Genomic DNA, 26,882 nt, shown 5'->3' with positions numbered 1-26,882 from the left:
ATCAGACCAAACAGCAGATGGGTTAACAACCTGAAGCACTTTAAATGGACCCACAAACTTAGGACCCAGCTTCTTAGAGGGAATCCTCAACCGCAGGTTCTTCGAGGACAACCAAACCATGTCACCCACAGTAAACAAAACCTCTTTACGTTTCCTGTAAAAATACTACTTGGACTTCTTGTTAGCCTCTTGAAGGTTGCAATGTACATTAGTCCAAACTCTCTCCAAATCACCGGAAAAATTCTCCTCCTCCAGCACCTCCAACCCCAATTTGGAGAACGAACTAAAAGACGGATGTCTCCCAGTATAACAAAAAAAGGAGAACACCTAGCAGAGGAGGATGTATGATTGTTAAGAGCAAATTCTGCGAGAGGCAGAAACTCAGACCACACCTCTTGATTGTCTGCCACAAAACAACGCAAAAACTGTTCAACATCCTGGTTCTTTCTTTCCATCTGTCCATTAGACTCAGGATGATAACCAGACGAAAATGACAAATGGACTCCCAACAAAAAGCACGCCAAAAGCGAGCCACAAACTGAGGTCCTCTATCAGAAACAATATCCGTGGGAACGCTATGGAGCTTAACAATCTCCTTAACAAATGCCTTAGCGAGTGTCTTGGCGCAGGGTAACTTAATGAATGGAACCAAATGACACATCTTACTAAAACGGTCCATGACCACCCAGATGACAGTAAAACCCTCGGACACAGGAAGATCAGTAATAAAATCCATTGTGAGATGCATCCAAGGCGCACTAGGAACCTCCAGAGGGCAAAGCAACCCCGCAGCAGGAGTATGTGAAGCCTAGGACACACAGTACACTGATGCACCCACTTGATGACTTCCTTCTGCCATCCAGGCCACCAAAAACTGCAACTGATAAGTCTCTTAGTCTCCGAAATTCCTGGATGACCTGCCAACCGAGACTCTTGACACTCCACAAACAAATCTCTCCAAAGGCTCTAGGCACGAACAACCTCCCATGGGGAGTGTTAGATGGAGCTTCATCTTGAGCTTTCAGAATTCCATTCTCCAAAACGGAGTCCAACGCCACCACCACAACTCCTTTCTGTAAAATGCTCTCTTCCTCCTCGGCACCGACCGTAGGAGAGAAGCTGCGAGATAAAGCATTGGCAACATTCTTAGTACCAGGGATATAGGTAACAGAAAAATGAAACCGAGAAAAAAATGTGCCCACCTAGCTTGACGGGCATTCAAGCGCTTGGCAGCATCCAGATAGATCAAATTCTTATGATCTGTGAAAACCTGAAGAGGAAATCTAGCGCCTTCCAAAAAATGCCGCCAATGTTCAAACGCAAGTTTAATGGCCAGCAACTCCCGATTTCCAACATCATAATTCAGTTCGGTTTCCGAAAAATTTTTTCGAAAAGAAGGCACAAAGATGTACTCCACCCTTGTTTTCCAGAGACAAAACTGCTCCGACCCCCACCGATGAAGCATCGACCTCGACCAAAAAGGCATGTTCTCATCTGGCTGCATAAGGATAGGGGCAGAACTGAACTTCTCTTTGAGATACTCAAACGCTTCAATGGCCTCAGTAGTCCACTGGACCGTATTCGCACCATTCCTGGTGAGATCGGTTAGAGGTTTAACAATTACAGAAAAATTCTTAATGAATTTCCTGTAATAATTGGCAAAACCCAAAAATCTCTGTATAGATTTCAAACCAATAGGCCTAGGCAATTCCTGCACAGCCCGAACCTTCACAGGGTCCATCTCAAAGCCCTCGCTGGAGACAATGTAGCCCAAAAAACGAATTTTCTGCACAGCGAACTCACATTTCTCCAGCTTAGCAAAGAGTGAATTGTCACTCAATAACTGCAAAACTTCTCTTACACTCTGCCAATGGGACTCTAGATCTGGTAAATAAATCTAAATGTCATCCAAATACACAACCACATTCTTACCAATCAAAGGTCTCAGGATGTCATTAATAAGGTTCTGAAAAAATGCTGGTGCATTGGTAAGACCAAAAGGCATCACCAGATTCTCAAAATGACCTACCGGAGTGTTAAAAGCAGTTTTCCATTCATCACCCTCTTTCACTCGTAACAAATTGTATGCCCCCCAGAGATCAATTTTGGAGAACCACTTGGCTCTCACTAACTGGTTAAACAAGTCAGGAATTAACGACAATGGGTAGGAATTGCGTACGGTAATCTTATTAATTTAATTTAATTAATTAATCCAGACATGGACGTAAACCGCCATCCTTTTTTATTTTAATCTTTATTTAAGGAATTTGTATACATATAATAATAAAGCAATAGCAAATATGGCAAATGTTGTTCCAATTATTACTTAGTGAGTCAAAATGTATAATAAACATTTACTTTCATTTAGGAAAAAAAAAAAAATTTTAACAAGAAAGGAAGAGGGGGAGGGTGGAATGGGGAAGAACTTTGGGATACAGAGTCTCAGGCGAGCAAATCGTGCATGATAGAATTAGATGTCATGTCAAGTTCAGTAAAAACATCAAATTAAGTTTGTCAAGGGGAGGTGCGAGCTTATCGGCTGTGATGGTTAACGTCATTGTCCTTCCAACCGCTAGTGGTTTCAGTCATGGTGGCATATTGATTTAGGTCTGGGGTAATTGTCTCAAGTAGTGGTTGAGATCGGGGCCGCAGGAGATGTCTGGGGACACGCAAACAATTGGAAGTTTGAGTTCCTTGGGGACCAGGTATATACAAATTTGTCATGGGATGCGGTTTCCCAACTTGAGATTTCTTCTAAACGATAGAGATCTTGTACTTTGTGTACCCAATCGTGTAAGGTTGGTGGTGAAACCTGTTTCCAGCGAGTCGTGATTAGATTTTTTGCACAAGAGAGTAATAGTGGAACAAGTGCATGTTTCTTAGGTTTATATTTATGGGTAGGTAGGGATAGCTGTATTTCTGGGACAGTAAGGTCCCATTCTTTTATGCCTAGCGGGCGAAGTGAGTTTTTTATGTCCAGCCAAAAAGGCTGTATCTTAGGGCAGGACCATAATATGTGGGTTAATGTGCCTTTGGAGTTAGAGCATCTCCAGCATAAAGATGACTCTGCCAATTGTAAGTGATATAGGCGTTCAGGGGTATAATACCAGCGGGTCACTATTTTAAAAGTATTTTCCTGTAGTACTGTGCACCTTGAAAATCCGTGAGAGTTTGCTAGAATGCGATGTATGTCTTGAGAGGAAAATTTAGTCTCTAACTCCTTTTCCCATGAAAGGATATATACTGGGGTGTGCTGTTCAATTGGGTTGGTCAGGTAGGCATAAAGTTTGGAAGTGAGTTTAGTTATGGTGCCCGTGAGTCTAACAAATAGTTTGAGCCAAAGCCAATCTGTCTTGTGTTTGAGTGCGGTTTTAAATTTGTGACATAGTGTAGTTTATATGTTCTTCCATAAGGAAGTTGAATGATTGTCTGTTTCTTACCGTCAACCAGCTTTCCCGGTATGCAGGTAACTCGTCTATATAATGTGAAATTGATAAGTTGGGTAATAATTCCCATACATTATATATATCCTTATATTGGGGGTCTGCAAGCCACGGTAATACTTTTAGCGGGATATTTTCTAGAAAGTGGCAGTAAGGCAGTTAGTTTGGTATGAGGATACGTCTCAATGAAAGGGTTGCGTCGGTTATTTCGTCTAGCTTACCTGGAGAGGGATGTTTTGATGTCCACAGGTAGCAATCAACATTTGTGCCCAGCATGATAAGTTCTATATTAGAGATATTGTTATCTTGTTTTTTACTAGGTTAATCTAGCGGGTGAGGTGGATTGCCGAGTAATAGAGGCGGAAATCTGGGAGTCCCAGTCCCCCCCTTTCTCTCGGTTTCATTATGGTTTTAAGGGATAACCTGGCTTTTTTGTATTTCCATATGAACTGGGACACGATTTGATGTAAGGATGAAAAGAAGGAATCGGAGAGTTTTAAGGGCATCATGTTCATGGTATAAAACATCTTCGGGAAAATATATGTTTTAACAACGTTAACTCTACCAATCCATGATAACACAGGAATATCATATTTCTTTAGGGTGTCTTTAATTAAGCAGAGGTAAGTAGTTAGCAGTATATAAGGAGTCTGGTTCGGGAGTTAGGTTTATACCTAAGTACTTCAATTTGTTTGGGGGCCAATTAAAGGGGGTGTTCTTTTTCAGTTCGTCTGCTTCTGCCTTGGTTATCGTAATATTTAGTGCTTCAGATTTACTCATGTTAATTTTGAAGTTAGATATAACACCAAATTCTGAAAAAACCTTCAGCAGTTTAGGAAATGCTATTGTTGGGTTCGACGCCAGGAGTAGGAGATCATCTGCAAAAGCTGCCGTTTTCAATTCCACCTGTCCGATTTTTAGGCCCGCAATTGACTCATCTTGCCTTATTGTTTGAATTAGTGTTTCCATCACTAGAATGAAGAGTGTAGGGGAAAGGGGGCAGCCCTGCCTAGTTCCGTTACGGATCGTGAAAGGAGCTGAGAGGACCCCATTCACCCTGACCTTTGCAGTGGGGCGAGTATATAAGGACATAATGGCATCTATAAAGGTAGGAGGAAAAGCGAATTTCTCCAATACGCGTACCATATACTACCAACTAATTCTGTCAACTGCCTTTTCAGCGTCGGTAGACAGAAGGGCAAGACCGGTATTGGAGCATCTCGCGAATGAGATAGCTTGTAGAATTTGTGTTGAGTTCTATTTGCCCTCTCTGCCTCTCACAAAACCCACTTGGTCCCGGTGAATTAGCCCCCCCAGAACCTTCCCAATTCTGGTTGCCAGAATTTTGGCCCAGAGCTTCATATCTACATTGAGTAATGAAATGGGTCTATAGTTGCTACAAAGGTTGCTGTCCTTTCCCTCCTTCGGGATGATAGCTATATGGACCTCTAGAGCTTGATATGGTGGTGTCTTTCCTGCTAGGAATGCGTTGAATAGTTTCGTCATCTGTGGAAGGAGGGGGTCTAAAATTTTTTTTATAGTATCCAATGGAAAAACCATCTGGGCCTGGTGTTTTCCCTGTGGGTGAAGTTTGTATGGTCTCTGGAATTTCTGCTGGGGAGATCTTAGAAAGAAGCATATTAGCCTCAGATGGGGACAATGTTGGAAGGGAGAGCTGATTGAGAAAACCTTGGATTAAGGTAGTGGCTTCTATTGGGTTCTTTATGCTCTCTGGCGTGGGAAGATTGTAAAGAGATTTGTAGTATTGACGGAATGCCTCAGCTATCCCCTCGGTCCCCACGACCTCTCTACCAGCCTCTGTAGTAATTTGTTTTATAAAAGTTTTTTCTTTTTGTTTTTTTAAGTAAGGAAGAGGTTAGTTTCCCGGCCTTATTTCCATGCATATAGATGCATTGCCTGTGACCCCTTGGCCTGGGTTGTGCGTGCCCGTGTGTGCGGGGAATACCTGGAGCCGGATCGCTGGGGGTTGTAGTCTCCGTGGCGATGACCCGGTCCGTGCCCAGGGTGGTCAAATCAGTGGCAGTCTTAGTATTATTACAATTGTCCGACTACGCCACCCGTGGATTGCGGTCAGTGGGGACCGCCGCTGCAAGGCAGACCGCTGAGGCCGGTGTTGTGTGTGCAGCTAAGAATGGGATGACTCCCCACGGGAGAAGTATAGCCTCAGGGCAGTTAGTGTGGATGATGGGAGTGATAGTGCACGAGCGCAGCAGGAATAACTCAGAGTCCGTGCAGTGCAGTTCAGGGTCTTTACTGGTGTTATAAAGCAGACCCTCCCGGGAGTACTGGCTAGCAGTAGAGGCCTGGTCAGTCTGAGAGTGAGCAGGATCTCCCCTGGCCAGGTGGAGTTGTAGGCCTCCCCGTCTATCTGCACTCTTCCTGGCTACCTTGCTGTATGCGGGTAGAAGTAGCCCACGTCCCTGAGTATACCGTGTGGTGCTCACCCGTACGGCCGGTGACTTGGGGCCTTCTGTTAGCCTCCGCTCCACGATGGCGGTGCTGGTCCCTTGCTTGTGACCGTGCCTCTGGGCTTCTATGGCCAGAGGACCTGGAATCCCCTGCCGGTTGGATTCTGCTGCTGGACCTGGATGTCCCCACAGCCTCGGACTCCGTGTCTGGTCTTAATGTCTTCAGCCAAGGCGAGCTATCTAGCTTCCAGCCCCTGGCACTCGCTCCTGCTCCTACAGAGCTCCTAGTTCTTGCTTTCCCTCTCCAAGCTCTGACTGACTAATCCCACCCCAGACCCAGTTTATAAGGGCAGATTCCTCCCCTCCCAGGTCTGGGCAGGCAGTGTTGCATGCTTAGGGCTCCTGACCAGAGAAACCTTCCTCTTGCTCTCAGACGTAATATTTCTATTACTGTGGTAACCAGACCCCTGGGGTGCCACACCTGCATCGCATGAACTGTTTAGCCGATTGTGCATTTAGTACATTTTTAAGGCTGTTTCGTAGAGTCGTGAGTTCCAAGTGGGACCCCGAGGCCCCGACACATTTGCTTAATCTCTCCATAGCATAAATTTGATGGAGTATCGAGGATATCTCTTTTTCTTTCTGTTTTTAATGTAAGAGCTCAAAGCAATGATTTCCCCTCTAAGAACTGACTTATGTGTTTCCCATATCAGTGGCTCAGGCATTCCGGGCGTAGTGTTTTCCGTAAAATAATGCAATATAATATCACGTAATTTATCTACATTTTGTGAGTGATCTAATAGGGTTTCGTTTAGTCGCCAGGTCATGGCAGATTTTGGTAATGAGGTGATGAGTATGTCTATGAACACTGGGGCGTGGTCGGAGATTGTGATTAAATCTATGCTGACAGATGTAAACAATGGGAGAGCTCTGGCTTGTAGTTAAAAGGGATCTATCCGATGGTATGAGTCATGTGGTGGGGAGAAGTATGAGAAATCTTTTGTTGTGGGGTGTAAGGCACTCCAGGCGTCTGTTAATGATAGTGAGTGGAGTTTATCTAATAAGCGTTTCCTCAGTTTTTGAGAAATTGGGGATTGGCCGCTGGTCGAGTCTAGCAAGGGGTTCAATGTCATATTAAAGTCTCCCCCTAGCACTAGCAGGCCGTGTTTAAATAAAGTCAAAGTGTCTAGCATTGTGAGTAACCACTGGACCTGGCGTGTATTTGGTGCGTATACATTGGCAAAACTAACTGCCGTGTTTGCTATATGACCTTTCACGAAGATATATCTACCTTTCGGTATCACTCAAACTGTCTTGGAAGGAGAAAGGGAGGCCTTTTTTGAAGTCTATACTTACTCCCTTTGATGCCGAAGTGCTACAACTGTGGTACCAAGTGGGGAAGGATGCGTATGTTAGGTTGGGGGTTCTATCCAGTTTAAAATGGGTTTCCTGTAAGAAAGCTACCTTAGTCTTGTGTTTCTTAAGAATATTGAGGATCTAGTGTCTCTTCGCTGGGGAGTTTAATCCCTTGACATTGAAGGATGCCACAGTGATTGTGGAGGGGTTCAGGCTATCTGTCATGGTCGGTTCGTTGCGCTCGCCTTCACACTGTTAGGGTCAGGGAGGGGATAGGAGATAGACAGCAATACAAACATGTTAAACCAAGTATAACAATAACTTTGTACAATTGAGACATCACCTACAGCAGGGGAGGGTGTTTTGTGTCCCCTCATAGGCGAAGAGGTTCAGGTAGTGTCTTTGTGACTTAGGCTCAAAGCAGACAGTTTTTACTCTAGTAACTTCATATTCCTTGCGTTATGTCAGTGTGGAATATATTAGTTTGTACATTCTGGAGTGTCATCACAGAGTCTCAATCCTGTTTGGGATCTAAGGAGGGAGAACAGAATTATCAATATAACAAGGTAGAAGTTGAGAATGTCTTGTTTTTCTTCAGGTTTGATTACTTCTGGATCCATGTTTCTTTTGTTTAATTGAGGCGTGATTCCTCTTGACTGGGGTCCAGTCTGGTGGTTTGGACGGCAGGAGAAAGTTCCAGCCCGTGTATACTGGTGTCCAGGAGAAGATGGAAATTGGTGCTCTGTCTAGCGTCTCCCAGATCTTGCCCAGGTCGTCTGGGGAGCGAATAACGATGTGTTGGTCCTTTGTAGTGACTGCCAAGCCGAAGGGGTAGAGCCATTTGTAGTTATATCCTTTGTCTTTGAGAGCCAGTAGAAGCGGTCTAAGGGTTCTCCTCTTCGCAAGGTCTTGAAATAGTTGAAGTCGCCGTCCTTTTTTTTAACAAAGAAGAATCCAACTGCCACAGGTGACTTAGAAGGTCTAATGTGACCAGCAGCCAGGCTAGTCTCTATGTACTCCTCAAAGGCCTTTCTTTCAGGGATAGTCAGATTAAACAAGCGACTTTTGGGAAGAGTAGCACCCAGAACAAACTCAATGGCGCAATCATAATCCCTATGAGGAGGTAAAACTTGTGACTCCTCCTCCGAAAAAACTCTCCAAAAATCTTGAATAGGTACCGGTAATTTCCCTTTTTCCACAGCCGCAATGCGACCATTACAACATTTATCATAGCACTTCAAGACTTAATCACATTAGTAGACCAGTCCAATAAAGGATTGTGCAGTTTTAACCACGTTTTAACCAAGGCAATCCTAGAACAACTGGAGAGGGCAAATTATCCAAAACAACCAAGTCCAAAATTTTCTTGATGAACTCCATTGATAGTGAGGGGAAATGCAGCAGTCTTGTGAGTAATACATTTCAAAGGAGTGTTATGAATTGCAACCACAGAAATAGGTGATGACAAAGGTTTGGATTTCAATTTAAGGTTTTCCAAAAATCCTTAATCACATTAAGTGTTGAACCACAATCCACAAATACCTGAAATTTAATCAAATCTCCCTGCAGAGTAGTACTCCCAGAAAGAAATACTCCGGCAGAGCGTAAACAAGCTATACGGGCGTAACTGACCTTTTTTTTTCTTTACTTAAACGACGCTCACAATACTTAATCAAATGGTCAGCTTTACCACAATAAAGACACAATCCCTCGGCGAACCTCCGGTCTCTTTCCTGAGAGCGGAGTGACATCCCCCCAACCTCCATCTGTTCTCCGCCATCAGAGCAGATTTTCTGGGGACTAGGAACTGACATTACAGGAGTCTTTACCTCATTAAGCCTGCACCTCAGTCTCCTGTCTATACGAACAGCTAACTGCATAGCTTCCTGCAGAGTCTCAGGTGCAGGGAATGCAATTAGCAAATCCTTAACCCTTTCACTCAGACCAGCAAGAAATAAACATCTCAGCGCAGGATCATTCCACTTAACTTCTGAAGCCCATCTCCTGAAGTGTGTGCAATAATTTTCAACATGATCTGACCCCTGATTCAAACGTCTAAGTTCTTATTCAGCAGATGAGATACTATCAGGATCGTCATATAATAACCCCATAGCAGAAAAAAATTCTTCAACAGACCTTAAACATGGATCATTAGGCTGGAGAGAAAAGGCCCACCCCTGTCGTTCATTGCGCAAAAGTGACATAATAAAACCAATGCGCTGTGATTAATTCCCAGAGGATCTTGGTCTCAAGCGAAAATATAACAAGCAAGCATTTTTAAAGGAAAAAAAATCTTGCTGTTTACCATAAAAAACATCAGGCAGTCCTACCTTGGGTTCGACAAAATGCACTCCAGAACAGCTACTCGCGTGTTGCTGAAGCTCAGCCACCTCCAGAGACAATCCCTGCAGGCGTTGAGCCAAATCCTGGATGGAAACCATACTGATCCCCGAATTTCTTTTCCTTTTAGTTTCATTTTTAGGCTGGACTTACTGTTATGATCTGCAACAAGTACTAAGGAAAGATAGGGGAAAGCTGTCCCTACAGTAAGACTAAGCTGAATCCCTACGATGTAGCGGGCTGCCTGTTCCTAGTGAACAGACTCGCCTTAGTCCTCGGCTAGTCTGAACGAAGACCTATAGAATTAAGGGAGGGGTCCCTAAAAGAACTAAGGAATGGGACAAAAATGGGACACCTCCTAAACAGAAGTTGTTGCAGAACACAAAAAAGACAAACTGACAAAAAGTACTAGAGGTTCCAGAGGACCAGACGAACTTGACAGAGAAAGGCACCGAAGCACCTGGCTAGAGAAACAGTCAAACATTGAAGTCCAACACAGCCAGAAGGGCAGAGCTGGAATATAAAGGCAGATGGTCACGTGACTGCAAAACACAAGATAGAAAAAACAAACAGGAGGGTTCTAACAATGGCGTGCTGTGACACCTTACTCACAGAAAAAAATAGATTTTTTTACTCTGCATACAGCTGAATTTAACCCCCACAAAATGACTATGAGCTACTATAGCTTGCTGTATCACGTTAGCAACTGAAAAAAATAGATTTTTTTACTCTGTAGGAGCTCTGCACACAGCTGAGTTTCAACCCCACAAAAAGATAAGGTGGGCTATGATGGCTTGCTGTATCACATTAGCAACTGAAAAAAATAGATCTTTAAAGTTGTACTCGTGCATGGAGCTCAATAGAAGCAGTGCACAACAGACTTCTATGACATGGGCCCTGCTGTCTTTGTGTGGACTTCAGTAATTGCACAAGAATAAAAAAATCTGCTGGAAGGTCGATTTCACAGTTACACAGGACACTAGCTACCTAAACTATCTGACTTTGAAGCAACCGTCTATCTAGCTAAAATCTCTCAGTATGCACGACCACCATCAGCAGCAGCCTCTATGACCTGTTATAATCACAAAATGGTGCTAGCACAACATGTCCGCTCTTTATATAGAAAGGGATGTGATTTCAGCAGCCATTGCACAAGCCCTTGTGTCTGGACAGTGTGGATCCTACAAATGCGCCACTCCTTTGAGCTCTTCTGAGCTCTCGTCAGCCCCCCCATCAAACACGTCCCCCCACTCATCATACACTACCACTAACCTAGCCAGACTGATAAAAATGCTTTAATTGCAACGCAATAATTTCCCGCACTTTTACCGAATTTTGCAGATTTTAAGAAAAAATGCTTGGGTTTCCGATCACGAATCCAAATGTGCCATATTTGTGCCGAATTTGAAATTTGCAATAGCTTTTCGAACATATTTGCTCATCACTACTCATTAAGTATACACAGTAGCTGCATGAAGTGAATATAGTGAAGGTAGCAGAATGGTAAATTCAAGTGTACTTTCTGGATCTGTAAACGGTTAGACAAGGCACCAAGTACTAATCAACAATAAACGGCTAGACAAGCCAATCAACAATAAACATAATATATGGGGGTGTATACATTACATACAGCATCGCTCTCAACCATCCTGTACACTGCGGGGCTGTCCCGTCACGGCACTGCTGTTCTCCCGACGTTTTCATTGCTCCGTAGGCTCCTCCTTCGGCCAGGTCTACTTGCAGTTAAGTGAATAAATTAAATTACCCACCTCTACTTTCTCCTGTGATTGCATCTCCCCTGGATTCTATCTCACATAAACTGGGGTCTCAGTGTCAAGAGGCTGTAGCTCTAATCACTGAGCTACAGCTCTAAATGATAAACATAAGAAAATTTGGTTATCTTGACTCACTTGCTGGCAATGAATCCAGAAGCAGAAGATACATATCCATAGAAATACATTGTGTATAACAATGTATTTTATGGTGCCTGTATACTGAACTGAAGAAAGTTAATTTTTGGTCCTATAGAAGTAGTAAAACTAATGAGCAATTACAAAATTGTATTTTTTTCTGTGAGTCCCTGGTCTTGAACCTACAGCTTTAAAGAAGTTGTCCACTACTTTTTTCATTGATGCTCTATCAGTAGGATAGGACACCCGGCCGGAAGTTCTTATGTGTGGTGGTTGGCCATCTAGCTGTAGTGGCCACCGTTGGGTATTGCACATCCACCTCCCATTGAATTGAATAGGAGTTGGATGTGCAGTACCCCACAGCGGCCACTACAGCTAGACTGCCAAGCACTGCACGTAAGTACTTCTGGCCAGCGGCCGCTTCCACCGACACCAACAACAGCTGATCGGGGCGGGGTGTGGGGTGCGGGACCCCGGCCGATCAAATATTGATGCCCTATCCTTGGGATAGGGCATCAATGAAAAAGTAGTGGACAACTTCTTTAAAACATTATTGACATAGACACTTAAGCTGCTGAGCTACAAGCTCTAGTGATGTTACTAAGAGAACTCTGTGTACTTGATCTGTACGATAATATACATAATTTTTAGAGGGAGAATAAGAAATGTTTTCAGCCTATAAAATTGATAAAAATAAAGAGAAAAAATATTGTTATTTTTAATGCGTTTTATAAAAAATAATGACATCACAAGTCAGCAAATAACACCGGACATATTTGGTGTCCCTGTAATCGTAACGACCGGCTGAACACAGCGATCAGGTTATTTATGGGGATTGGTAAATGACGTAAAAAACTGGCGTACTTTATATTTTTCTCTATTAAACCCATAAAAAATGTAATAAAACTGTAATGCCAAGGCCGTGTTCACACGTAGCTTAAATGCTGCGTTCTTTCTGCTGCTTTTTTCTGCAGGTGTCCGCACCAAACGACGCAGTAACACTCTTCTCTGGTTATTGCATTTATTTTATGCATTTTCCCACTCATTTGATGAGATTTTGCGGCAAATATGAAGCAGAGTTTTTAATGTTTTTTAATATTACAGAAGACTTTGATTCTGTGCTTAAAAATGCAACAGCGTTTTATTCTTCATGCGTTTTTTTCTGAAGACGCCTATAGAGAGAAAATGCAGACTTCTCTAGCATCTTCAGACCACAGAAGGCGGAGATTTCATGAAATCACTTTGCTTCAAAATTTAGACCGTGTTCACATGTAGCGTAAATGCTGCATATTTTCTCCTTTTTTTGCATAAAAATTCTGCTGTGTTTATCTATCCAAGCAAAGTGGATGTGGTTTCATGATGTGATTTCGTGAAGACTGCGCAAGCTATTAGAATTCATAAACAGTATTTTACAATATTCAAAAGTTTGTATTTTTCTATCTGCTTGTCTCTCCACCTGGTTTTACAGGTGTTCTTCCTTTCCCTTTTCTTTCTTGCCCTTCCCATTCCCTTTCTTTCCCTCCTACCTCTTAAATGTTTTATATAAGGTATCTTGTATGTGTATCGTACCCTTCTTCCCTTGCCTATCCTGTACATACCAATCTTTTTCATTTTCCTTCTATCCCTTTTATTTGTTCTTTTTCCTTTTCTGCCATTTTTCTTAAACCATATTTTTCCTTCCCCCTTCTCATCCTTAACCCCTTTCACCCATAATTTTGCCTATATCTTTAATCCCTCTAAATTTAGCTTTTATTTTGCTTGTTTACTTCTATATTACTGCATATTTATAATGTCTCTTCCCTTTTTATATATTACTGGGTATTTATAATATGTCTCCCCCCTTTTCTATATTATTGTGTATTTATATGTCCACCCCCCTTTTTCTTTTTCCCATTTATGTGAAAAATCCTTAATAAAAACTACTTTAACAAAAAAGGTGCCCACTGTGTGCCCAAGGACGCTGCTGAACTGTGCGGTTTTGGTGCATTTTTTTTTTCTCTAGATGCTCCTATGTGATGCTTAAAAAAATGCAGATACTTTATTAAGTGCAAAATCAAAGCTTTTCCGTACTATAAAAAAAACATTAAACACATGGCTTCACATCTGCACCAGACATGCATCAAATAAGGGGGAGAAGATTGTTAAGTTAGTTTGGTGCAGACTCTGCAGAAAACAAAAAACACAGTATTTCTGCAACATGTGAACATGGCCTTACAGACACAAAAAAGCCAGATGTCACATAGTGAAACTACATAAGAATTAGAAAGTTCTGCTCTGACTGTGAATGAAGGAACAAAAAATAATACACAGGTCCAGAGCCAGTGTCAGAACCCAGCGTACCCAGGCAAGTGTCGGGGCCCACTCGCTTTCGGGGCCCGGCCCGCTTCCCCGGCACCTGTTCAGGACCGCCGGCACTGCTTGATTGCCGCACTTCACCAGAAATGGCTGCGCGCTGTGTGGCTGTGCCTGGTAGTAATGACACGGCAGGGATGACAATGCACCTTTAATTGCACTTGTGTGTCGCCCCTGCCGTGTCATTACTAGTAGATGCAGCAGCACAGTGCACAGCGCACTGTGCACAGCCATGTCTGAAGTTCTGGCAATCAAACAGCGCTGGCAGTCCTGAACAGGTGCCGGGGAAGTGGCACCGACGGCAAGTGGGCCCCTCTGATGGTGCAGGGCCATGTTTGTGACATGCTGGCGGCCCTGCACAGATGAGGGGGAGCAGCGCAGACCCAGACAGCGAGTGGGCTCCTCTGATGGTGCAAGGCCATGTCTATGACACGCCGGCGGCCCTGCACTGCCACATACTTGAGGAGCTGCTGGACTGAACACTGGACCGGTGTCAGGTGAGCGATGCTTCTCCAATCGCCATATTAAAAATATTTCTAATGTGTGTGTGGGCATGTATGATGTGAATATCTGTGTATGTCATTGTGTATGACTGTATATATATTTCCCTATTTTATATGTGTTTTTAAGAATCTGTGTTCAAATATGAACATATGTCTGTATGTGTACGTATCTGTGTATAAGTTTGTGTATGTGCGTGTCTGCGTATTGTATGTGTGCATATCTGTGTACCGTGTGTGTGTGCATGGCTGCGTACTGTGTGCGTGCATGTTTGCGTACTGTGTGTGTGCACCGTGTGTGTGTGCATGTCTGCGTACCATGTGTGTGCACCGTGTGTGTGTGCATGTCTGCGTACCGTGTGTGTGCATGTCTGCGTACTGTGTGTGCGTGCATGTCTGTGTACCAAGTGTGTAGGTGCATGTCTGCGTACCATGTATTTGTCTGAGTACTGTGTGTGTGCATGTCTGCGTACCGTGTGTGCGTGCATGTCTGTGTACCGTGTGTGGTTGTCTACCTACCATGTCTGCGTATTGTGTGTTTATGTCTGTGTACCATGTATGCATGTGTGTTACACATGTCTGCATACTGTGCGTGTGCATGTCTGCATATTGTGTGTGTGCATGTCTGCGTACTGTGTGTGCACCATGTGTGTGCATGTCTGCATATTGTGTGCATGTCTGCGTACTGTGTGTGCACCGTGTGTGCATGATTGCGTACGGTGTGTGTGTGCATGTCTGCATACCGTGTGCGTGCATGTCTGCATACCATGTGCGTGCATGTCTGCGTACCGTGTGTGCATGCATGTCTGTGTAGCATGTGTGCGTGCATGTCTGCGTACCGTGTGTGCGTGCATGTCTGCGTACTGTGTGTGCACATGTCTGCGTACCGTGTGTGCATGCATGTCTGCATACTGTGTGTGTGTGTGCGTGCATGTTTGCATATGTGAAGGATGAGGGGGCCCTGTGTTGTATTCCTATTTTTCTCCGCCGTATCTGTGCATCATGAATGGTGGTATGTGTTAAAGGGGCCCACTGACACTCTTTCGCCCTGGGCCCACGAAAACCTGGAGCCGGCCCTGCACAGGTTGCACAGGAGATGAGCAGGACGCACAGATGACGTTTCGCTGCCATGGTGATCAAAAGCCGTGTCAGGGATGCCGGAAGTAAGAGATTCATGGCCTCCTGCACAGCTGCCAGGTACCACTGACCTGAATGCTGGACAAGAGACCTAGGAATCCATCCGCTCATCTCTAATCCCAACTGTCCCAGATACAGCGGACAGTGCCGGATTTGGGTCTACGCCCTGCAGTCTTAACCATCTGCTGAATATTCCTCATTACCAGCGTCCCTCTGAGAACTCCTCCTGCTGGGGGAGAAAGGGTTCGGCATCCTGTCTTTCCCACGCTGTTACCTGCGCGAGAAACACCTGCTCTGGTCGGAGGTAAATTCATCACTGCCGGTCAAGTGCTGAGGTTACTGCTGGTCACAAGCTTCGACTGATGACAGTACTACTTTCATCATCCTACACCTGGTCTCGCTGATAGTAGCAAGACTAGTCGAGGCTGATGAGAATATTAATCTGCCAGTGCCTGTGCAATACATAAATAAAAAAATAAGGACTTGCGGTCCCCTCTATTTTTGCAAACTAGGCGGCAGCCCCCCAGCTGTCAGCTTTATATTGGCTGGTTATCAAAAATAGAGGGGTCCCACGCCATTTTTTAAAAATATTTAAATAACTTAATAAAAACAGTGATTTTTCGATAACCAGCCAAGCTAAAGCAGACAGCTGGGGACTGGTATTCTCAGACTGGGAAAGGACCATGGATATTGACCCTCCCCTGCCTAAAAATAGCAGTCCGCAGCCACCCTAAAAAAGGCGCATCTATTAGATGCGCCAATTCTGGCGCTTTGCCCGTCTGTTCCCACTTGCCCTGGTGTGGTGGCAAGTGGGGTAATATTTGTGGAGTTGATGTCAGCTTTATAATGTCAGCTGACATCAAGCCCACAGATTAGTAATGGAGAGGCGTCTAAAAGATGCTCCCATTACTAAACCCAAAGTCAAATGTAATAAAACACAGCCAGAGTAAAGTCTTTTAATTGAAATAAAAACACAGACTCCTTTATTTGAAAGAAACACTCCCCACCCTCTTTCACCTATTTATTCATGTAAAATAAAAAAATAATAAAACACCATATTCCTCACCTTTTCGCCAATCAATAATCCATTAATGACCATGTCCAACGACGATCCGGATGGTTTGGAAAGCAGTGACATCAGTGATGCGACCGCACTCCACGCCAGCAATTATGGGGCTTGTCGGGGGCGTGACCTTCCCCCCCTCCAGCTTCTAGTAGAAGCCAGCCCCCTGATAATGTCTCATTCAATGCAGGGATAAATGCAGGGAGCAGGCCCTCACCTCGGACTGCAGACAAAGACTCTTTGCTGCTCACCCCTCCCATCTGTTAAATCAGTGTGGTCTATGCTGTTACTATCAGCCAGTTTCCTGATAATAGCTGTTTATCTGCCATGAACAGGGGGCATGGCCATGCCCCCTCTTTTTGGACTGGCTGTTACTTACAGTGGGGAGCTTCACACTGCTGTGTGACATAACGTCTCAGACGGAAGGGGTGAACAGTGAGGAGCACCTGCAGTCACACTGAATTACAAGTGTTATACCACGGCCCCACTATCCGTATTTGATCAGTATTCGGTCAGTATTTTTTCTCAGGAGTGGGAGTCAAAACCAGGAGTGGGTGATAAATGCAGAATTGGTGACTTGTTTCCATTCTACCTTTTCTCTGATTGTTCCTCACCTGGTTTTGGCTCCCAGCCCTGAGAAAAAATACTGACCAAATACTGATAGAGGGGCCATAGCCTTATAAAGATAATAGAACTGCACTGGGCATCTCACCTTTATAGTTTATGAGGGCAGGGACAGTGAAAACAAATTTTAATCTCCCCGGAGTACCCTTTTAAGCCAACAGAATGTATTTCCCCTCAAATGTCAGGATTGCTAATCTGAATCACCCATAACAAGGACCCTATTATCATTTACTGCCTTTTCCATTTGTTGCTGCTATTCATCTTTACCTGTCCAGATATGATGGGAGGAATATAGCTTACCATTATTGCTAACCCCATTGATTTTTACCCCTCCTGAATCTACATTGTTGCAGCTAACATTCCAGTGTCATCACTAAGAATGTGTTTTAAGTTGGATTTAAAGGGAACCTGTCACCAGAAAAATCGCTATTAACCTGCAGATATGGGGTTAATCTGCAAGTTAATAGCGTAATTAACCTAACCGGCGCCTGTACGTAACCGAATGCTGTGGGGAAAAAATTTACTTTATTCTCCCCAGCAGCATTCAGTTTCAGTCACGGAAGCGACGCCGGTGCAGGTTCACTCACCACTCTGAGAATACAGAGCCGCAGCTGCAACTGCAACCCTGGCCCTGACTGACACTGGCTGTGCGTTAGGGTCGCCTCTCAATCAGGGACGAGGACACTGTTATAGCGTCGTCTGTATTCTCAGACCGGTGACTGTACCAGCACCGCCCTTGTAACTGCGCTGGGCAGATTAATAATGCTATTAACCTGCAGATTATCCCCATATCTGTGGGTTAAGGCTATGTGCCCACGAAGCAGAAATGCTCTGGATTTTTCCTGAGCATTTTTGCATCTCCCTGGCAGAAAAACGCATGCGGATTTTACATGCGGATTGTACATGCGTTATTTCTGCCAGGTAGAAGCGTTTGTGAAGCGTTTTAAACATGCAATTTCGCATGTGGGTTGTCAAGCGCTTTTCCAAGCGATTTTAGCATCACTTGGGAAAGGGCTTGACGAATTGGTCACACTATATAAATCCATGCAACCGGCATATATAGTGTGACAAAGTTACGATGCTGCAAATGCAGCATCAATAGTAAAACAAAGAATAAAAAAGTTGAAAAATAAAAAAAACATTATACTCACCTTCCGGTGGCCCCCAGCCTCCTTCTCTGGTACGTCAGGTGTCTATAGCTGCTCGCTGTGCTCTAAAAAGGACCTTCCATGATGCCATTTAGTCATGTGACAAGTCATGTGACCGCAGACATCAGCGGTCGTGTGACCTATTACATGACTAAATAACGTCATGGAAGGTCCTTTGACACCACCGCGAGCAGCCAAAGAGCCAGCAGCGCCGCCGGGAGCAGACAGGGGGCCATCAGAAAGTAAGTATATATATTTTTTTTAATTTTATTCTATTTTAATTGCAGGTACTATGGTACCCGGGTCAGGAGGAGAGTCTCCTCTTCTCCAGATCCGGGTACCATCCGTGCATTGAATCCCATAACCTCCGCTTGCATACTTTTCCGCAAAATTAATTGACGAGCTGCGGATTTTTCCGCAATGATAATCCGCGGCGGAAATTTCCGCATGTCATTGGTCAACGCAATTTTTCTGGCAAAAGGTTTTAAAACATATTTTAAGTCAATTTTGGCTGCTGATTACGAATACGAACTCTGTTTTTGGCTATCACATCAGGATTTCGAGATATTTTAAATTTTTGATGAAAATTACTCCTATCGAATGTTTTTTGATAAAACACATGATTTTCGGTACTACATTTTGTATATTTTTAATCAAGGAATAACAAAGATTACAAAGTCTATGTACAGGAAATCAAATATACTTACAGAATTAAACTACAAAATATAAAAACACATATATATGGCACACAGAAGAATGGCAAATGGGAGTTATTTGAACTTTCTTTTCTTGGCTGATCTGTGATGTACAGCTTCTGGGTTGTCTCTCATCAAGCTCCAGCAATAGTCAGCCATCATATGTGAGTCCCACCGGCCTTGATACCGTTCTTCCATTGTTTTAATGTCCTGATGAAAACGCTCCCCTTGTTCCTTGCTCACATCCCCAAGGTTCTCTGGAAAAAAGTCCAAATGGCTGTGTAAATAGTGAATCTTGATACTCATTCTACATCCAAGATTTCGCAGACTCATTAGTAGCTGTTCCACAATCTCTGCATAGTTGTCTGCTTTCTTATTCCCTAGAAAATTCTGCACCACATTACGAAATGCATTCCAAGCTCTTTCTTCTGTCTCATTCATTGATGTGATAAAATTTGGGTCTCTCATAAGTGTTCTTATTTGAGGTCCATCAAATATTCCAGCCTTTTTCTTCTCTTCACTAAGACCAGGAAAAGTTGAACATATATAGTTAAAGCATTCTCCACTGTGATTGAGAGCTTTGACGAACTGCTTCATCAATCCAAGTTTTATGTGCAAGGGAGGAAAGACAATGTTCTTCCTATCCACTAGAGGATCATGGATGACATTCTTATCGCCAGATGCCAAACTCTGTCGCTGAGGCCATTCAGTTTTCACCCAATGCTGTGCTGTAGCTCTACTGTCCCAGTAGCACAGAAAACAAGGGTGTTTTGTGTACCCTCCTTGCAGACCCAAAAGAAAGTTTTTTTCAAATCAACACAAATTAACCACCCATGAACATTATATTGTAACCTTTCTAGAACAATCTTGATGTTTTTATATTCTTCTTTAAGTTTTACAGAATGACCTATTGGTACAGAGCCATACTTATTTCCATTGTGTAACAGAACACATTTTAAACTTCTTTTGGAACTATCAATAAAAAAGCCTCCAATCCCTTGAATCATATGCTGGAAGTCCCATAAAGAGAAGTAGCCCTTGAACATCAGTACAATAGACAAACTGGCCATCTGAATGGAAGTACTTCCGCAGTTCTGCTTCCCTGTTACAATAAAATGAGACACTGGTACCGGGTTTCAACATTCAATTCTCTTGTAGTCTTTTTTTGTAGGGACCATTGCAGACCTATTAACAAGCATTTTTTAAGCGTTTCCACGGCGGAAATTACGCTGCATAAATGCTTAAAAAATCCATAGTGGGCACGCAGCCTAATAGTGCTTTTTCCGGTGACAGATTCCCTTTAACGACAAATACACAACCCGGCACTTTTTTGTCTTTCCTGTCCTTTCTGAATGTAGTATGTGCTTATCACTCAAAGAAAGAACAAGACATGCCAGGACAAAAGGTACAAGGTTTTTAAAAAGGAATACATTTTATTGAATAAAAAGTAAAAGTTTATGCTATCATTACAAAATCCAATTGCAGATGAGGTGACACATACAAAAATGAGTGAGCAACTGGGAGAGCACCTACACTCCCTGACAGAAATTATGTCGCTTATCCATGTTATGTAAATAAAAGCTTATAATCTGATGTTAAATTCATCCATTTGTTTTATAAATTACTCTTTTGAAAGCTGAAACCCTCCCAAATTTGGTTTAGGTTAAGAAAATAAATTGGCATCAATGCTGAAATATTGATCATTTAATGAACACAGAATGGTCAGATTTTGTCAAGACAAAAGTTTTGTCGCCTGGTCATATAATGCACCCAATCCTAGTTTACATCCTCACCAGCGCTCAGTAAATGATAGGTTAATTAGTGTGTGTGTATAAAAAGAAACCCAGCACCCCAGACCTTCACTTGAACTGCAACTTGAGCTCTGACAACATGGCTAAAATCCACCCTGCTACCAAAGCCTTGATTATCAAGAGGCTGAAGACCAGATCCACTGCAGAGGTGTCTGGCACCTTTAATGTGTCTCATCGTCAAGTACAAAGAATTAAAAAATGATTTGAAGAGACTGGAGATGTATTTGACAAGCCCAGGTCCGGCAGACCCCGCAAGACAACTGCTCAGGAGGAACGTTTGTTGGTTTGAAAATCCAAAGCAAGCCCCTCTTCCACTGCAGCAGAGCTCCAACAGGCCTGGTCACCTCAACTCCCTGTGTCAACTAGAACAGTTTGTAGGATTCTGTCTCGAAATGGCCTCCGTGGTCGAATCAGTGACCAGAAGCCAGCAGTAAACAAAAGGCAAATAAAAAACCGTGTGGCATTTGCAAAGTCCCACAGCCTACTAAACAGATGGACGCTGGAAAAGTGGCAGAAGGTGGATTTCTCTGATGAATCTTCAGTGGAATTACACCACAGCTGCTGCAAATACTGCAGGAGACCTACTGGAGCCTGTATGGATCAAAAATACACCCAGAAAACAGTTAAATTTGGTGGTGGAAAGATCGTGGTCTGGGGTTGCATTCAGTATGGGGGTGTGCGAAACATTTGCAAGGTGGAAGGAAATATCAATAGCCTAAAATATCAAGAAGTATTAGCTACCTCTTACATTCCAAATCATAAAAGGGGTCAAATTCTGCAGCAGGATGGTGCTCCATCTCATACATCCATCTCTACAACAAAGTTCCTTCAGGCAAAAAAGATCAAGGTGCTCAAGGACTGGCCAGCCCAGTCACCAGACATGAACATCATTGAGCATGTTTGGGGTAGGATGAAAGAGGAAGTTTGGAAGACAAAACCAAAGAATCTAGATGAACTCTGGCAGGCATATGAGACGGCATTCTTTGCTATTCCTGAGGACTTCATTAATAAATTGTATGAATCATTGTTGAACCGCATGGATGCAGTCCTTCAAGCTCATGGAAGTCACACTAAATATTAAATATGACTATAATAGCACCACAACTTCATTCACCAATGTTATGCAACATATATTTGTATTTTAAGATAATTATTTGTTTGAATATCACATTACTTTCTGTGGGCGACAAAACTTTTGTTTTACCAAAATCTGACCATTCTGTGTTCATTAAATGATCAATATTTCAGCATTGATGCCAATTTATTTTCTTAACCTAAACCAAATTTGGGAGGGTTTCAGCTTTCAATAGAGTAATTTATAAAACCAATGGATGAATTTAACGTCAGGTTATAAGCTTTTATTTACATAACATGGATAAGCGACATAACTTCTGTCATGGAGTGTATATATTCACGTCCCTGTAATCGTAACAACCCGCACAACACAGCGATCAGATTATTTACGGAGTTCGGTAAATCGCGTACAAAATGGTGTGATTGATATTTTTTCTCTATTAAACCCATAAAAATGTATTAAAATTGTAACGTTGAGGTAGTGTTCACATGTAGCGTAAATGCTTCGGTACTTCTACTGCTTTTTTTCCTGCACATTTTCTGCACTATTGCGTGTTTGCTGCATTTCTTTTATGCATGTTTCCCACATTTGATGCGATTTTAACGCCTTTTTAATAGTACAGAAAAGCTTTGATTCTGCACTTAAAAATGCAACTGCGCTTTTTTCATGGGATTTTTTTTTTCAGAAGAAGTCTATAAAGAAAAAATGCACCAAAACCTCAGATTTCATGAAATCACATCCACTTTGCTTGGACATTTAAACCATGTTCACATGTAGTGTAAATGTTGCATTTTTTCTGCTGATTTATTGCACCGAAATTCTGCTATGTTTAACTGTCCAAGCAAAGTGGATGTAATTCCATGTAAACTGTGCCACCTGTGGTCTAAAGACGCCGCCAAACTGTGCGATTTTGGTGCTTCTTTTTCCTCTCTTGTCTTCTACGTATATATGTATATTATTATTATAATTATATTTCATATTATAATAATTTTTCATAATATATATATTTTTTTTAACTGCTGCGGTATGTTAATGCTAATATTTCTTTGGAAAGAAGCAATATTGCTTTAATATCTAGTGATGGGATCCTAAACATTTCACCTTATTTTTATGACAGACACCAGGCATCCCTGCTACACCAGGAGCTGATGATTCCTCCAGGATCTCTATTACTTTTTTCCGATTGTTTCGTGTCTTGCGCTTAGTAAAGCTGCTGAGTCGTGGTGAGGGAGTAAGAACTCTGCTCTGGACCTTTATAAAATCCTTTCAGGTAAATATACTTGTATATTAATTATTATGAAATGAATTATTATATGCCAAATGGACAGTTTAAAATTAAATGAATGTTGTATGCTGAATGCAACGTACATTTGAGAAAGACTTGTGTAGAGCCAAAACACAACTCTTATTAGATTTTTTGTTTTGGGATTTAGCTAGTTTAAATGGTCACTGTCATTTCAATAGGCTAGGCTTATCTCCATTTGATAGCAAGTGTACAAATAGCTAAATTGTAAATTACTTTATTTACAGAAAATATTGTCTTAATCCTTTAAAAAAGTGTTGGCCACTAGGTGCATTTGTCCTCTGTAGCTTGCTGTCCACTGTCTCTTCTTAGGTCAAATCCTTTAACAGAGAAGGGTCACAGAATGTGGGAACGAGACTTTGCACCCCATTCTGACATTACTCTCAGCTAGCAGAATCAACAGGCTTGCTAGTAACACTAAGTCACATTACATCTGTGCAAAAAAAATGTCCATTCAAATTTATCTTTCACATATCACCAGGGGCGTAACAATTGAAGTCGAAGAGTGTGACCACCCCCGTGGAGTCAGGAAGCTCGCCTTCACCGTTTTCAGTTGAAGACCATGTTTGCACGTTCAGTATTTGGTTAGTATTTTACATCAGTATTTGTAAGCCAAAACCAGGAGTGGGTGAAAAATGCAAAAGTGGTGCACGTGCTTCTATTATACTTTTCCTCTGATTGTTCCTCTCCTGATTTTGGCTTACAAATATTGATGTAAAATACTGACCAAATACTGAACGTGTGACCGTGGCCAAATATGTGTCCTTCTCGTGTTTCCTCCCTCTACTAACCTACCTATACCCGATATTGCAATTACCTCAAGTGGTTCAACCTTAACTCCCAAGCGGCACGCTCGCTGTCTTGGGGTCATGTTTGACACAGAACTTTCCTTTATTTCCTATATACAATCACTCACAAGCTCATGTTACCTGCATCTTAAAAGCATCTACAGAATATGACCTTTTCTCATCTTTGAAACTGCAAAAACACTTACTGTCACTCTGATTCATTCTTGCCTGGACTACTGCAACTCTTTACTGATCGGTCTCCCTCTAACTAAAATGTATCTACTCCAATCAGTGCTGAATGCAGCAGCCAAGGTCGTATTTCTGTCCAGCCACTTCACTGATGCCTCCATCTTGTGTCAGTCATTGCGCTGGTTGCGCATTCGCTACAGAATACAATACAAACTTCTCTCTCTCACCCCCAAAGCTCTCCACAGTTCTGCACCTCTGTATATCTCCTCCCTCATCTCTGTCTATCACCTTACCCATGCTCTCCGTTCTGGAACTGATCTAAGACCAACATCCTCATTAATCTGAACCTTGCATCTGTCTCCAAGACTTCTTTCGTGTTGCGCCAGTGTTCTAGAATACACTACCCTAAACGATCCTTCTAATAACTAGTCCCCATGTTTTTAAGAGTGCTTTAAAACCACATCTCCTTAGATAGGCCTATCACCTCACCTTAATGACGTAACTCTCCCATTCCCTCCTTCTAATTGTTAATCATAATCTGCTCCCTCCTGTTCATCTGTCTCCACATCCTCCATGCACCCAATAGCACATGGTAACTGCACTTAGATACTGGCTGATGACTGGATCATGCCGCTTTATATGAAACCCTTTTCTATAATATAATCGTACAAGTCTGAAGCCTTTATAGACTGCACAAGCACGACACGACACGACACGACACGCATCGAGCCGTTACAGGTAAGAGAAGTGTATGGCGCCGGAGATCGCGGTATGCGTAGACACTGAGCGCATACCACAATCTCCGGCGCCATACTTGCATACTTACCTGACCGGGAGGAGCGTTGACACGGTGACGTGGCGCCTCTCTTCTGGCCAGAGACCGGGGTCGGAGTGAAGGCGTCAGAATTGACGCATGCGCATAGCGCTATCTGGCGCCATTATACTTAAGACACAATTGCAGTGTGTCTTCAGCAAAATGGTGCCGGACAGCACGGTATGGGCACGTGCATACTCCGGCGCCACACTCCTCCCCCGGCCTACGGCAGAACAGGGCACGGCAGCACTGGAGCACAGGGAAGAAAGGTGAGTATAAGTGGGGTTTTTTTTTGGTATGTGTGCAGCGTGATGGGATGAGGGGTGCCACACATACCAGGATTGGGAGGTGAGGGGGCCACACATACCAGGATTGGGAGGTGAGGGGGCCACACATACCAGGATTGGGAGGTGAGGGGGCCACCCATATCAGGAAGGCAGTGTATATAGGCAGGCATGGTATATAGCAGACTGCAGTGCATATGGCAGAAGAGGCTCCATTTCAGTTTTGTCTGCTGCTGCTGCTGCTGTTGTTAGATATTTCTAGAAATAGGCCCAGGTCTCAGGGGCCAGGAATATTTTTTTTTTGCGTCTTAATCCGCATTATTTGCTTAAAAAACAATCCAGAGAACACCGTTTTTCTGCACCATTTGCTTGTTGGCACTGCAGAATACAGCCAGGTCCTTTCCATATTACAGCACTAAAAATCCAGCAATTTAAAACTGTGGTTTGTCCGTCACATGGATCACATATATTTGCGCTGAAAATACTGCCATTTCTGCCCTCCATTAAAAATTTGTTTCAGTGTGTCAGTGAAGCTATTGACACGAGTTTGCTGCTCAAAATAGTTAACTACAGGCCAGGTATTTAAAACTGAGTTTTCTCTGCCACACGGATCACATATACGTTTTCAGAAAATACTGCCTGGCCTCCATTAAAAGTTTGTTTCAGTGTGTCAGTGAAGCTATTGACACCAGTTTGCTCTTCAAAATAGTTAACTACAGGCCAGGTATTTAAAACTGTGTTTTCTCCGTCATATGGATTACATATACATTTTTAGAAAATACTGCCATTTCTGGCCTCCATTAAAAATTTGTTTCAGTGTGTCAGTGAAGCTATTGCACCAGTTTGCTGTTCAAAATAGTTACCTACAGGCCAGGTATTTAAAACTGTGTTTTCTCCGTCACACGGATCACATATACGTTTTTAGAAAATACTGTCATTTCTGGCCTCCATTAAAAAAAATGTCAGTGTGTCAGTGAAGCTATTGACACCAGTTTGCTGTTCAAAATAGTTACCTACAGGCACCTACTGTGGTTTGTCCGTCACATGGATCACATATAAATTCGCTCCAAATTCAGTCATTTGTAGTGAGCATGTAAGATATTGTCCTCCATTTAAAATGGGCAAGGCACGTGGCAAGGGACGGGCAACTGGACGTGATGGTGTATGCAGAGGCTGATGCCGTGGGCAAGCTGAAATTGTGCCACAACAAACACCCACATCTTCTCGCTTGATCTTCCTGTCCCAAATAATAGGGGACCGCAGAACACCACTATTGAACACAGAGCAGTGTGAAAACGTTATTGGTTGGACAGCAGATAATGCTTCCAGTCACTTAGCCACCACCAACACCTTGTCTTCCACATGGTCAAGCCTCAGTAGCTGTGAGTCTGAACCTCATATTCCTCACCCTGAATCTCCTTCCACCCACCATGCCGAGTACCCAGAGACAACTGATCCCACACTTGGACACTCCAAAGAGCTGTTCACTTTTCCATTTATAGATTCGGGCCTCTCGCCCGGTCCAGTTGAAGCGGGGCAAGAGGAGATCGCTTGTAGCGATGCCCAAATATTTGAGCAGCCACAGTCACACGAAGGCGACGGTGGGAAAGTTTCACAAGAG

General features: G+C 43.1%; 1 protein-coding gene across 1 annotated transcript in view; it reads left to right on the top strand.

Moving 5' to 3' along the window:
• CACNA1S (calcium voltage-gated channel subunit alpha1 S) overlaps positions 1-26,882 on the top strand; it is a 1,485,309-nt gene that overhangs the window by 979,849 nt on the left and 478,578 nt on the right. The window contains exon 30 of the mRNA XM_073685020.1: positions 23,001-23,153. Coding sequence (XP_073541121.1) covers positions 23,001-23,153 — 153 coding nt within the window. The remainder of the gene's footprint in view (positions 1-23,000; positions 23,154-26,882) is intronic.

The sequence above is a fragment of the Phyllobates terribilis genome, unplaced genomic scaffold, assembly GCF_046119375.1.
Source record: "Phyllobates terribilis strain yellow unplaced genomic scaffold, ASM4611937v1 Scaffold_1__5_contigs__length_1240528914, whole genome shotgun sequence".
In the NCBI taxonomy this organism is placed as follows: Eukaryota; Metazoa; Chordata; class Amphibia; order Anura; family Dendrobatidae; genus Phyllobates; species Phyllobates terribilis.
This window is presented reverse-complemented; position numbering and strand designations above follow the sequence as displayed.